Here is a 14,750-nt window from a genome sequence, read left to right on the forward strand (position 1 = left end):
CTTTACTTTTTATATTCATACAACATTGAAGATTTTTCCCTGATATAAATTCATCTCCTTTCTTTTGTGTTTTCTTTGATCCTAACTGCTTTAGGATGAACATTTTTGGAAATCAGTTATCATAATTTATTTTATTATTCATATATAGGACTATTAGCACACTTTAAAATTACAGAGTGAGCACCTGTATTATAAACAACAAATAAATTCATTTAGCCAAATATTTATTAAGGTTCTATGCTAGTACATGGAGAGTATAAATAAATTTGAATAATATTCTGTACTAGTCAGACATAGGCACATACACAGCTAACTAGAATACAATTTAGTGATTGTCACTTTTATGTTATTTTTATGGAAGCCTAGGAGAAGGATCTATTATGTCTGAGAGATGAGAGGTGATTGGAGAAGCTTCACAGAGGAGATTATATATTAAGGTCATTCCATGGAGAGGCAAAACTTGTTTATATATTATTATGTTTATTAGTGAAAAATATTTTAAACTATATCTAGCAGCAGTTCTAAAATTATATGGAGAAAGCCTCTTCAGGGCAACAATTTGGTTGGTGAAAGGGCAGGAAGAAATTTTCTTGGAGAAGTATTGAATAGTACTTATAACGTTTAGTTTATATGTTATAAATCAACAAGAGGAGCATTTACAAAAATGCTTTTATTCATGCTTTACGTAGTTTGAGGAAATGTCATTGTCCTTATGAAAGATCGTAGTTAATTTTGCCTCAAGAGGTTAATTAGAGATTATCAGGGTAAAACAGCCCCTTATATTACCTCCTGATTCAATAAATATGTGTTTTATTTACATTATTTGGCTTCTCTTTTTTGAAAGTGCACATTTCTGTGATTTTTGTAAAATTAATGTTTTTTAAAAATAAACAGGATTCTAATATACATTTTCAAGGCTCCACATGTTACTATTTGCTATCAAGTAGAATAAGTACTCTGAAAGATTGCAGAAAAAAATATGTGAACTACTTCATAATATTATACTTCCAAGAGATAGAAATCTCAACATTATTACACTTACAGATATGACAGTTAACTCCTAATAGAAAAGCAGACATATTGTAATCTAATAAAAGAGAAATGGTAAAGGAGAAAGTAATCCTATATTTAACATTTAAGCATTCTATTTTAAGAAGTCTAATAAAATGATCACTCCATTTAACTAGTAAGTCAATATTTTGATTTTTTTCCCATGTTGTTTAGAAGAGGGGTATTTACAATAAAAAAAAAGAATTATTAAAAAAAAAGAAATCTCAGGAGAGACCCCCCCCAGGCCAGAACCACCCATCTAAACTGTTCTCAAATTTGATACCCATAGACTGTATGAGATAATAAATGTTAATTATTTTTTAAAGAGGGATATTTAACTCTTTATATTCCTAGATCCTTATTTATTTGACCTTCAAAATGCTATCTAAATTATTTCCATTGTGTAGATTTTTTTAAATGAATTCAGTACAATTAAGATTGTAGAACAGTAAATATGGCTAGACATTGTGATATGGCAATTCACTGCAAGCTAAAATTGTCTTGCGTTTTAAACATTTAACTCTTCCTTGACCTTAGCAATAAAACACTTTTTTGGCTATTTGAACTCATTCAAATTGGTGAATTATTGAAAAGAAAAGCTATTTACTTTAAAAGGGCAAAATTGAAAGGTATTGAACTGAAAAGTTGGAATACAAGGTTTATAGATGTACATAAAAGGAATCTTGGTTATATAGGGGTTTTTTCCCCCTGCAATCTTCATTTCTGTTCCACTGTGTGTCTTTGGCACTTTTATTTCAGTGTAGTTCTCAGACACTTCAGTTACTGTTTATGGCATAATTATAAACATTTCAACCTAATATACCTTAGTTTTTGTTTTAATGATTTTTTAAAAAAATTGGTATGTTTGTAAAATTATTTTTAACAATCTGTGTTAGTGGAATTATGTAATTAAAACTTAGAAATGAAATGAACCTATGTAAAACAACTGGTTTGCAAAAGATAGTTCAGGATAGCCAGTTTTTAAAAATGTTTTAAACATAGCTAAAATCAATGAAAGTTTGTTTACTTATCAACATATTAAATATTTAGAACATTTATTGCTTTTGAAATTTTATTTTTTAAAAGATTTTTTAAAATTTATTTTTAGAGAGGGGGAAGGGAGGGAGAAAGAGAGAAACATCAATGTGTGGTTGCCTCTTTCACGCCCCCTACCCAGGGGACCTGGCTTGCAACCCAGGCATGTGCCCTGACTGGGGATTGAACTGGCAACTCTTTGGTTCACAGGCCTGCTCTCAATCCACTGAGCTACACCAGCAAGGGCTGCTTTCCAGTTTTGATGAAGCAGATATTCTCAAACACTGCTGGTAGATAGGTAAAGTGGCTCATTGTTTTTCATGGACAGTTTGGCAGTATGTATTGAGAACTGTAAAAATACCTTAAAGTTTTTGATTCATTAATTCTGCTTTTCAGATTTTATCTCAAGGAAATATTCTAAAATGCTGAAAAAAATTTTTCTTCTAAGATACTGCTTTTATTTAAAATATGGAAACATCTAAGTGGCTGATATCAGAATGGTTAAATAAACTGTGTGTTACATCCACTGTTTAGAATAGTATATAGCCAATAAGAATGAAGTTTATAAAAGTTTTCAGAAACATGGGAAAGGGAGAACTTAGGAAACAAATTTCAGGACAATCTCAGTTATGTTTCAAAATGCATAGAAGAAAGTTTAAAGGAAATATGCTAGCAAGTGTATAACTGGGTACAGAATAGGGGTCCCCCAAAATAGCAGAGCATATTCCCCACAAACCTCTATTGGGGGAAGGGAGAGTGAATAATACGGCATTTAAGATACTTTGTATAACAATGGCAAGTTAATAGCTGTGCTATTGCCCAGGGCAAAGGTGTATGTGACTTTAAGAGTGTCTAGTGACCTGTGACGTAGCCAGGGGAAGCAGATGCCACTGTGTCACAGCGAATTCTTGCTCTGACTAAAGATGGCAACTGAAAGAAGTTAAAAAATACAGGGGAACTGGCAAAAGTAGCACATCATAGGAGGGCCCAGATATGAGGTCACATAAGAAGTTCCAGGCTGAGCATTTGAAATTAGAGCAGGCTGAAAGACAAAGGGATTCTGCCATGAGATCTGAAAGAGAACAGGAAGAAACCATACAGGAGGAAAGAGTATAAGGAGAAGGCTGATGGAACTCTGTGGGGACCTGCCTAAACAAGTTTGGATTTGTGAGAGATGTTTGGAGCTCAGCTGAACTGTGACCAGGAATGCTGAGTCGCAGGCTTCTGCTTCTCTAAAGGACTTATGGAGAAGCCACTCTCTTGGAGGCATGTACCTCCCTGGACTCCACCATGACACAGTGTAACATGGCACATGTTTCCCTGATGAACTAGTACATGGTGGCTGAGGACAATGTACTCCAGATCTGGAAGGAGAAAGCTACTGCAAGACGATGGTGACTCTGAAACCCATACCTGCACATTTCAGAGGGGATGGAGACCTGTTTGGACAGCTGGCTTAAGAACAGAGATGTGGGTAACTTCTGGGCATGATTTTGGCTTATAGCCTTTTGGGGAGTGTGGGAAGTGTTAGATCTCATGAGAGAGGAGGGCTCTGAGCAGGAGTGCTTTCAGCCTCCCTGAAGTTGGAATCCTATAAATAAAAACTTATTTCCTTCAACACTAATTGTTGGGTAACGTATCAGGGCGCCACGTGGCTAAGCCCTGGTTCGCCTGGTTACATGTTGACAGTATTTCTTGAGTAAATCTTTTTCCTTTTATTTTTCTCTGCTTTCTTGGTTTTACACATCAAATATATGCTGTATAGGAGGAGGGAGGAGAAAGAAAACTTGAAAAGTAAATGATCTTTTTATGTAATATAGGTACGTTTTGCAAGTCATATCTGATAATGAAATTTTTGATGTTCTTTGTTTAGTTAATATTATTTAATTTTATATCATTTTAGTTCATTTTACCTCATAACTTAGTAGAAGATCATTTATATTTTCAAACAGAGTTTTACTTATTTTTTCATATAGTGTTTCTGGTTGGACCTAAATGTGGTATCAACAATTAGAATTAAGGATGCTTGACTCCCCCTGTTCCCTTCTCCCTGTGTTGAAAGGGAAGTGCTTTACCAATCTAAAAATCATTGTTTCATTTTATTTTGATCCCTACTGGGTAATCTATGGAAAATTGCTCAAGGTTTTGATTTATAGTTTGTATTTCAAGTTTTTATAAAAAATGGGGATCATATTATTAATGTTGATATTCTACATATTTCACAAAAGTTTAAGCTTGGCATGTTTTTCCCTTGAGCATCTTGAATTATTCATATGTTCACTGATTAGATTTTTTAAAAAAGAATATAAATTAGAAAGTTTACTATCATTAATGATACATAATGTAGTATTTATTTATATCATTTTAAGTTGTATAGTGATGTTTATATTTTGTAGTTTGTGTATTTTTCACCTAATTTGAAACATCTAGTCTATAGACTTTGATTTTTGATTCTAAATCTCTGGTGAAGTTTTGGTTTTTTTTGTAACAGAGAAGAAAAATGTAGAAATCAACTTTCAAGAATATAGTGAAACTATATAGTGTCAAAAGAGAATTAATAAAAAGGGTATTCTTTTTGATGTTCCTATTTCATACACAGTGCTCAAGGCTCTTTTTAAAGTTAAGATGGGTATTTATTTTAAGGGGTACATAGGGGTGTGATTGTGTATGTGTGTTTTGTGTGAGTCTTAAATATCCATGTTTTTGTTTATTTGAATTAAGAAATTAAAATTAAAACATACTTACAGAGGGAACAGAATCTTATCATAAACAACATGAAGATAACTTATGGACTATTGATTTGTACAGCTTGGATGAGAAGACAGTGTTAAAATAATGTCTGTCTGAAAATTTTAGAACTCTATTTTATAGTACTGTTATGTAGTAGAATGTTGGCAAGTTGTTTAATCGAGCAGGTATATGCCAGGTGAGATTTACAGATATTTGCATAAAAATCAAATCTCAGTGGTCGTGTGTGCAGATAATTCAGAAAAGGGATATATTAAGGCTATTCTCAAAATGTTTGATATCACATTTTAGATCTCATTAGGACTGAAGTGAATTTAAAAACATGCCAAGCTTTCTACTTTAGTGTAGTTTTTGAGCTTCAGTAGAATCTAAACCCTACCTTATAAATTCTTTTTAAAAATTTAACATAGTATATATGATAGAAATAATCATTTGTTGAAATGTGTGTTATTGCTTTTTCCTCTAAATCAGTGAAAAAAAGTTGGGCAAGGACATTTTTAAGCAAAACCATTTATATATTGTAACAGTCCTTAGGCCTTCTTCATTAGAAGTTCTTATTTTAAAATTAGTTCCCTAGCTCAGTGGATTGAGTGTGGGCTGCGAACCAAAGCATCGCAGGTTCGATTCCCAGTCAGGGCACATGCCTGGGTTGCAGGCCACAGCCCCTAGCAACCGCACATTGATGTTTCTCTCGCACTCTGTTTCTCCCTCCCTTCCCTCTCTAAAAATAAATAAATAAAATCTTAAATAAAATTAGTTCCCAAATAATGAGACACAACTATAAGTGTATTATATAATCAAATGCTACATGAAAACAGGAAAATTGCCAAAACACTACTATTCTATTACTTATACTCATTGACTATTCAATATAAAGTGCTGGGAAAATTGGATACCTACTAGGTTAAAAAGAAGATATCTGTCTATTCAGTACCCAGAACTTCTGGATGGAAATAAAATTGTGGTGTGAAACATTAAAAAAATACTGGAAAAAATACTTAAATACTTATGGGGTATTAGAATGACTCCTATTTCAAGCATAGTACCAAAAGCAGAAGTCAAAAATAAAAGATTGATTTAATTATTTAAAAATTTATAGGGGGGAATAAAATTGAAAAGCACTCTATTAAACAAAAATTTGAAGTATATATGAGACAGATGACTGATACTCTCAATATATGTGTTCTTATAAACAAATTTAAAAAATGTCATAGAAACAAGTTTATAGAAGAAATACAAATAGCCCACAATGTATGAATGATTCAGTTGTATTAGTTAAAGAAAGATAAACTAAAATAATGAGATAATATTTTCACTCATCAAATTGGCAAGTATTTCTTAACAAGTTAATACTCAGAATGTGGAATAGATATTGTAGGTAGACTGAAAATGGACAGTTTAGCAGAATACATCCAAATCGTACCTATTCTTTGAAGCAGGATTTATATTTTTAGGAATTTATCTGTAGGAAATAACGGAATGTAGACAAAGGTTCAGTTTTAATGAAGTTCATTACTGGATCATTTATAATGGCGAATTATTGCAAGCAATCTAATCTTTCAATAATTAAGGTAATGAGATTTCAGTGATTTTATTATTTTTATGTAAAATACATTATTTCAAAATAAGCTGGGAATGATTTTAAAAACCCTAGGTTAAGTCATAGAAAATACTACTAAATATTGACTTATTTACTCTGTGCTTCAAAATTCCCCACTGATAAATTGTGGATAATAATAGTATGTAATCATAGGGCATTGGGACAACTGAGTGAGTGAATGTATATGAAAAGAACTTAAATAGTTCCTGACGTGATGACTATAGTGAATAATATTGGACTGTATATTTGAAAGTTGCTAATGTCTTAAAACTTTTCATTACAGGGAAAGAAAAAAGTGTAATTGTGTGAGGCAATGGATGTTTACTAAATATTGTGGTAATCATTTCATAATATTTACATATATCAAATCATTATGTTGTATACCTTAAACTTATGCAATGTTATAGTTTACTGTATATACATTATATATGTGTGTGTGTGTATGTATACATTATATATGTATATACACACACAGATACATGTATAAAAGTAAAGTGGCTAATTTGGAAGAAGAAAATTACCTGGTTTTAAGAAATTGGCCTAGATTAAAAATAAGTGAAGTGACCAAAAAATTACATTGTTAAAAACAAATATACTCAATTTTTCTGGAGTTATTGTCCCTGGTATATCTGACCCAAAACTAATTATGATATTAAACTGAGTCTCTTTTTGTTTGTTTTGAACAGGTTGGCTCAAAGTTAATCTCTTGTCACAAACTGGTATTGGCTTGTGTTATTCCCTACTTTAGAGCCATGTTTCTCTCGGAAATGGCTGAAGCCAAGCAAACAGTCATTGAGATTAGAGATTTTGATGGTGATGCAATAGAAGACCTGGTAAAGTTTGTCTATTCTTCACGGCTGACTTTGACTGTGGACAACGTCCAGCCTCTCTTATATGCAGCCTGTATTCTACAAGTTGAACTGGTGGCTAGAGCTTGTTGTGAATACATGAAGTTACATTTTCATCCTTCCAACTGTTTGGCAGTAAGAGCCTTTGCAGAAAGTCACAATCGAATAGACTTAATGGACATGGCGGATCAGTATGCCTGTGAGCATTTTACTGAAGTAGTGGAGTGTGAAGACTTTGCAAGTGTGTCACCCCAGCATCTCCATAAGCTTTTGTCCTCCAGTGATCTAAATATTGAGAATGAAAAACAGGTCTATAATGCAGCCATCAAGTGGCTTCTTGCCAATCCTCAGCATCATTCCAAGTGGTTGGATGAAACACTTGCACAGGTAGGGACTGAAATGAGATTATGTGTAAAAATGAACAATACAGAAGCAAATCAACATGTTTCATTTGTCATGAAAGGTATAAATTATCCATTGATATAATACAATGTGAAAATGGCTTTGACTCTTACTCTCCTTTTTATTCTCTATACTATTTAAGGATAAATCTGAATTTGCTATATTTGAATTAGAAATACTATTCTCTGTTCTTTAAACTAAAATTTAAAATATCCCTTAAGATAGTAGTAATGAATACTTTATGGTATTAGAAAATGGTTTTGAGGAGACTGTTCAAAATTAATTCACCGCTGTTGTTTTTAATGAAGTTTCTACCAAATTGCTTTGCTAATGAAAGTACACTTATTCCTAATGCATATAAATTTGATCTGGAAAGAATTACAAGATATCACTTCCCATTTTCTTCCCTCACCCAATTTTACTTTTAAATCTCAGAAATGTGTCTTTATTTTAATCATTTGTGTTTACTGTCAACAGATGTGACTTGGATAATAAGTAGGCCTTAGAATTACTTTGAAAACAAATCTGTCAACAAAAACAAAAAGTTTTATTATCTTTCAGCTATATCTTATTGTGTGTGTGCATGCTTTTAACTCAAAATAGTATTACTGGGTTTGATAATCTCTTTAATCTACTAGAAAATCAATGCTTCTTTAAGAGAGGAATGGTAACTACTTCTACTAAATGAGGGGATACATCCTTCAGTTAGTCTACACAGTGTTTTGCCGTGAATAATGTGCATCCACTTTTTTGGCCCAAACTTCCAGGAAAAAAAATCTTTTAATTTTTTAATTCAATTATTTATTTATTTATATTTTACTTGTTTTTTTGTATTATAAAGGAATTTTTAGCATTCATTTTTGAACATATTATGGTACAAGAAATTTTATGAAACAAATAATTACAAAACACAAGAACCAGATACAAAGTACAAGAAATTTTATGTACCAGTAACAAATTTACAATATTTATGCATCATAGAAGACCAAGAACTCTTCATCACTGTTAATATTAGAGGGATCATCTTCTTCAATTTCTACATTACCAGTGTCTTCTGAAGAGTCACTGTCCTCATCCCGGTACTTTCATTGTCCTCAGTTCCGTCCATAGCATTGTTGATGACACATTTTTTTAAACGATTTCACAACTACTTCCTTCTTGACACCTTCCACAATCTCAGGATCCAATCACAAACCTGGGCAATGGATGCTTTCTTGAGCCTGCCTATAGGGGTTAAACCATTACCAGCTGACTGCATCTATGATGTCCAATCTTTCTTAAAGGGCTTGTTTACTGACGCATCAAGAGGTTGCAGTTGGCTGGTTAGCCCACCAGGTATCACCGCAAGTTGGGTTTTCAAGTCCACTGTGACTGCTTTTGCACTTTGTGTAATGTGGGCTTTGAAGTGATCAAAAACAAGCAAAGCTGTTTTTTTTTAAGTAATCCTCCAAGCCTTGGTGACCAGACTTTGTTAAACCAGAGTGTCATGCCTTATTCATTCATCCTTCCTTGTTCATGCACATGGACAATAACTCCACTCAGAATCTTTTCTTTTGGAAAAGTTTTTCTTTTAAAGATGATCACAGGTGGTAGCTTTGTCCCACCTGCACAACAGGCTAGAACAACAGTGAAATGTGTTTTCTCATGACCACTAGTTTTAACAGCCATGGTCTTTGCTCCTTTTACATCCACAGTTCTGTTGGGTGGCACATCAAATATCAGCGGGACATCCATATTGGTGATTTTCGATAGCTCAGAGTTGTAAGTCTTTTGAAGATTGAACATAAGAATGAAATTCCAAAACTTGATTTTCATAGGCTGCTGGAAGTTTTGGGGCAAGTTTTGTTTGTGTCCTCGTGTTTTGTAGGTGTCCCTGAGAAATCATCCGTTTTTCTCTGTTACAATCCTTTTACCTTTTTGTACCATATTGGTTGAAACAGAGATCCCAGTCTGACACTGCTCCAGAATCAGGTCTTCACCTCCTGCTCCATATCTGGCCATTTTGGAGGTTTCCCTCACATTGCCTTCTTCTGTCTTGGCATCTGAAGAAGCTTTTCTTCCTGTTGCTTCCACAACCTGATGACACTGTCTGCGGGAGGAAGTCCGAAGTGTCTCTTGGCAGCTCTGTTGCCATACTTTTTAGCTTAAAGCTTGCAGTGTACAAAAACTGTTTCAACATTGTCTAAAGGATTTTCTGATAATTTCTCCCGCCTAAAGTATATGAAAAGAAATGTCGTGCTGTTCACCCTATGATAAAAAATTTGGTGTCACCTATCTTATCAAGTGGATGACAATCAGGCATCATCCGTCTTACTCTGTGGATAACAATACATCACTCTTCATTTCATTTTGTTGAATTGTTGGCAGAAACTGCTTTCATTGCAGGTTCTTTGTAAGTTCAAAACCAATTATGGTATTCCTTGGTATTATTTTTCATACAGATATTGTTATTTCTTTCTAGAGTTACACTTTTAATGCATAAGCATAAATTAAAAAATGAAATACATTTATATAGATATGGAATTATTACTACCCATATATAATGAGCATCCTTATTTTTCCCTCAAAAATTTGGGCAAAAAAGGGTGCATTATACCCGGCAAAATATAGTAACTTTCCAAGGTCATTGATTTAAAGAAAACAACACCTGTTTGTTTCAGATCTGAGTGTTTGTGTGTTTAAGTAAGAAATAGATCACATTTTCATATGTTCAGTCTGAGCTTTAAGGAGCATAATGACAAAGAACAGCAATTTTGTTTTGATTATGCCTTTTCTTTAGCAGCGAGGAGCCTTTTCTAATTATGACTATCATTGGAAGTAAGAAACTTGAATGAAGACAATTGAATTACTTTATTTAGTCTACTGATAGCTGCATTTAAAAGGGGAGGATATATTTACCATATAATCTAATTTTGTTAGTGCAGACCTACTGGAAATTGCTTTAGAATTTGGCACATTGTATTTTAATTCTTTATGAAGTAAATGAGTTTTTAAAAGGTAATGTACTGCAGCAGGCCCTAGCCAGGTAGCTCAGTTGGTGAAAACATTATCCCGATACCCTAAGGTTGTGGGTTCGATCCCATTTCAGGGCACATACAGGAGTCAACTGATGAATGTATAAATGGATGGAACAACAAATTGATGTTTTTCTCTCTCTCTCTTTCCCTTCCTCTGCCTATATAAAATCAATATTAAAAAGAATATAATGTACTGCAGTGAAAGTAGAGAATGAGTGATCAGTTACAAGTTAAATTTATATCCACAAATACTCATGATCTTAGGTTCGGTTGCCGCTGTTGCCAGTGGATTTTCTTATGGGTGTTGTGGCAAAAGAACAGATTGTGAAGCAAAATCTAAAATGTAGAGACTTACTGGATGAAGCAAGAAATTACCACCTTCACTTGAGTAGCAGAGCAGTACCTGACTTTGAATACTCTGTTCGGACTACACCAAGGAAGCATACTGCTGGTAATTAAATTACTCATTTATCAACTCTGCTGGAAAGATCTTTGTTGTATTTGAGGGTTGGTTATATATGCCCAGTCTTAACTGGATGATTAATATCTGATTGCCTTAGAATAATAATTGGCAAATAAAGTTATTTATGAATTTTTTAAAATTTTAAATTAACTGCATCTTGGAAATAGTAATAGGGATTGGGAAACACTGGATAGTTGACTTTTTAAATTAAATTTGTTGAGGTGACAGTGGTTAATAGGATCAATATTAAAATGGCTATATAAAATTCACCAACTTACGTTTTTAGAAAATGCACGCTGATATGATAGCTGTCGCAATACAGTCTAACAAAATTATTTCAAATAAAATTAAGGCTGCTAAATGCTACAATAGCCATCTTATGGGGGGAAAAATAACTTTTTGGCCAATCCAATACATTCATCAATTTGTGTATGTTGAATGATCTCATGCCTTTGGAATGAACCCCTCTTGATCATGATGATTGTGCCTTTGGAATGAAAATAGTTCATGACAAACTATTTTCTAAATGTATTTGTTTAGGATTTTTGCGTCTGTATTCATCAAAGATATTGTAGTTTTCTTTTTTATGTGATCCTTGCCAGGTTTTAGTGTCAGGATTCTGTTGGCCTTACAAAACATGTTAGGAAGTATTGCCTCTTCTTCAGTTATCTGGGAGAGTTTGAGAATAGGTATCAAATCTTATTTGAGTGTTTGGTAGAATTCAATAGTGAAGCTACCTGGTCCTGGACTTTTACTTTTTGGGAGATTTTTGATGGTTGTTTCAGTTTCCTTACTGTTGATTGTTCTATTTAGATTTTCCAGTTCTTGATTCAGTCTAGGAAGGTCATATGATTGTAGGAATTTATTCATTTCTTCTAGGTTGTTGAATTTGGTGGCATAGTCTTTCATAATATTCTAGTATGATCCTTTGTATATCTGTGATGTCTGTAGTAATTTCTTTCATTTCTGATTTTGTTTATATGAGTCTTTTCTCTTTCATCCTTAGTCTAGCCAGGGATTTGTCAATTTTATTAATCTTTTCAAAGAGCCAGCTCTTTGTTGTATTAATTTTTTTCTATAGTGTTTTTGTTCTCTGTTTTATTCAATTCTGTTACAATTTGTATTTCCTTCTGCTAACTTTGGATTGCTTCTGTTCTTGTTTTTGTAGTTCTTTAAGAGGTAATGTTAGGTTGTTTACTTGTGATTTCTCTTGTTTCTTGAACTAGACCTGTACTGATATAAATTTCCCTCTTTTACTGCTTTTGCTGTATCCCTGAAGTTTTGCTATTTGTACTTTCATTCTCATTTGTTTCTCTATATCTTTTAATCTCACTTTTTATTTCTTCTTTGACTAAGTCATTTATTAGTAATGTTACTTATATTTGTGGATTTCTTTACTCCTTTTTGGAGTTGATTTCTAACTTCAAAGCATTGTGGTCAGAAAATATGCTTGGTATAATAATTTTAATCTTCTTGAATTTTGTTGAGGCTAGCTGAGGTTAGTTTTGTGACCCAGCATTTGGTTTGTCCTTGTGACTGTTCCATGTGCACTGGAGAGGAATGTATAATCTGATGTTCTGATGAAAGCCTCTGTAAACATCAGTTGGCTCTGTAAATGTCAATTATGTCTATTCATTCTAGTTTCTTATTTAAGGCCAATATTTTTATTGATTTTCATTTGGATGATCTATCAAGAGCTGTCAGTGGAGTATTAAGGTCCTCAATTATGATTGTGTTTTTGTCAGTTTCTCCCTTTTGTTCTGTTAGTTATTTTATATATTTTTGTGCTCCCTGATTGAGTGCATATATATTAAGAAATATTATGTCTTTTCGATGTAGTGTCCTCTCTATCATTATAAAATGCCCATCTTTGTCTCTTGTTCCCTTTGTTAGCTTGAAATCTATTTTGTCAAATATAAGTATGGCTACACTTGCTTTTCTGTGGATGTTATTTGTCTGGAGAATCATTTCTTACCATTTCAGTTAGTCTAAGTTTGTCTTTGCAGCTTACACAATTCTCCTGAAGTAGCATATGATTGGGTTTTGTTTTTTTATTCAGTCTTCTACTCAGTGCCTCTTTATTGGTGCATTCAGTCCATTTACATTTATGGTAATTATTTATATATGAGGATTTCCTATAGCCATTTTATCTTTGTTTTCTGGTAGCTCTGTATCTCCATTGGTTCTTTCCCTTTGTGTTTTTGTCTGTTGTTTTTGTTGGTAGTATTTCATACTTCTTTCCCGTGTTTCCTCTTTTTATCAATAGCTGTGTCTGTTTTGGGTTTTTGTGTGAGATTACCATTAGGTTTATGAAAAAAAAGTTTCATATATGTGTGTGTATATATATATATATGTGTGTATATATACACACATATATATATATATACACACACACACACACACACACACAGTAGTCATTTTTCTTCTGAATGCATCTGATTTCCATCCTTGTTTGCAAATTCAGCCCTTTACCCACTCTTCTTTTATGTTTTTGTTGTCACAAACAATCTCTGTTTATGTTGTAAGTTTGTCAGTGATCTCACTCATTGTTTTGGTAGAATAACCCCCTTGAGTATTTCCTGCAGTGGAGATCTTCTAGTGATAAATTCCTTCAGCTTCTGTATGTCTGGAAAATTCTTTATTTCTCCTTCATATCTAAAAAAATAACTTGGCTGGATATATTATTATTGGCTGGTAATTTCTCTCTTTCAGTAGTTTGAACATTTGGTTCCACTCTCTTATGGCTCGTAAAGTTCTGCTGAGAAGTCTCATGATAACCAAATTGGCTTTCCTTTATAGGTTACTTTATTCTTTTCCCAGGGAGTCTTGAGAATTCTTTTTTTGTAATTAATTATTGACAGTTTTAAAAACAATGAACCTTGTAGAAGGCCTCTTTGGATTAAGGGAACAAGGTATTCTGTTTCCTGCTTGGATTTGAGGATGTAGCTCTTCACATAGTTCTGGGAAGTTCTTATCAACTATTTGTTTGAATAGGCTCTCTCTTCCCTTCTCTCTCTTCTTCTTCTTTGGGTGCTTCTATTATTCTTACATTGCTGTTTCTGATGGAGTCATACTTTTCGAGAGTTCCTTCATTTTTTATGCCCAAGTATCTCTCTCCTTCCCTCTGCATCATTTCTAGATCTCTGTTTTTGGTATCATCATTCTTTCCTTCATCTGGTCAGCTCTATTTCCTCTGCTGTCTAGTTCATTCTTGATATCATTTATTGAATTCTCCATCTCCAGAATTTCTGTTTGGTTGTTTTTTAACGTTTCAGTCTCTTTGGTAAAGTTCTCGTTTCATTTTTTAATTTGTGTTCTGAGCACATTAGATTACCCGTCTGTATTTTCTTGCAGCTCATTATTTTCAGAACTGCAGTCTTGAATTCTCTGTTATTTATATAACCTATTTCCATGTGCTTAAGTTTGATTTCTGTAGATTTTTTCATTTTATTTCTGTGCTGCCTCACTACCTTGGTTAGTCACGCATGGTATTTGATGGATTCCTCTTCTGTCCAGGCATCTGTGTATGAGTGGCACTTCTTTAACAGATTACTAAGAAGGTGTCTTTCTATTATTTTCCAGTAGGT

General features: G+C 33.2%; 1 protein-coding gene across 3 annotated transcripts in view; it reads left to right on the forward strand.

Annotated features, from left to right (window-relative positions):
* Positions 1-14,750, forward strand: part of KLHL8 (kelch like family member 8) — a 71,097-nt gene that overhangs the window by 36,053 nt on the left and 20,294 nt on the right. For 2 of the 3 annotated variants that reach the window (XM_028506614.2, XM_036026801.1), the window contains exons 3-4: positions 7,120-7,668; positions 10,965-11,151. In XM_028506614.2, the coding sequence (XP_028362415.1) occupies positions 7,120-7,668; positions 10,965-11,151 (736 nt within the window). Of the gene's footprint in view, positions 1-4,570; positions 4,652-7,119; positions 7,669-10,964; positions 11,152-14,750 lie in introns of those variants that run through there. The other variant, XM_036026804.1, reaches the window with a different exon arrangement.

The sequence above is a fragment of the Phyllostomus discolor genome, chromosome 1 (genome assembly GCF_004126475.2).
Source record: "Phyllostomus discolor isolate MPI-MPIP mPhyDis1 chromosome 1, mPhyDis1.pri.v3, whole genome shotgun sequence".
NCBI lineage: Eukaryota > Metazoa > Chordata > Mammalia > Chiroptera > Phyllostomidae > Phyllostomus > Phyllostomus discolor.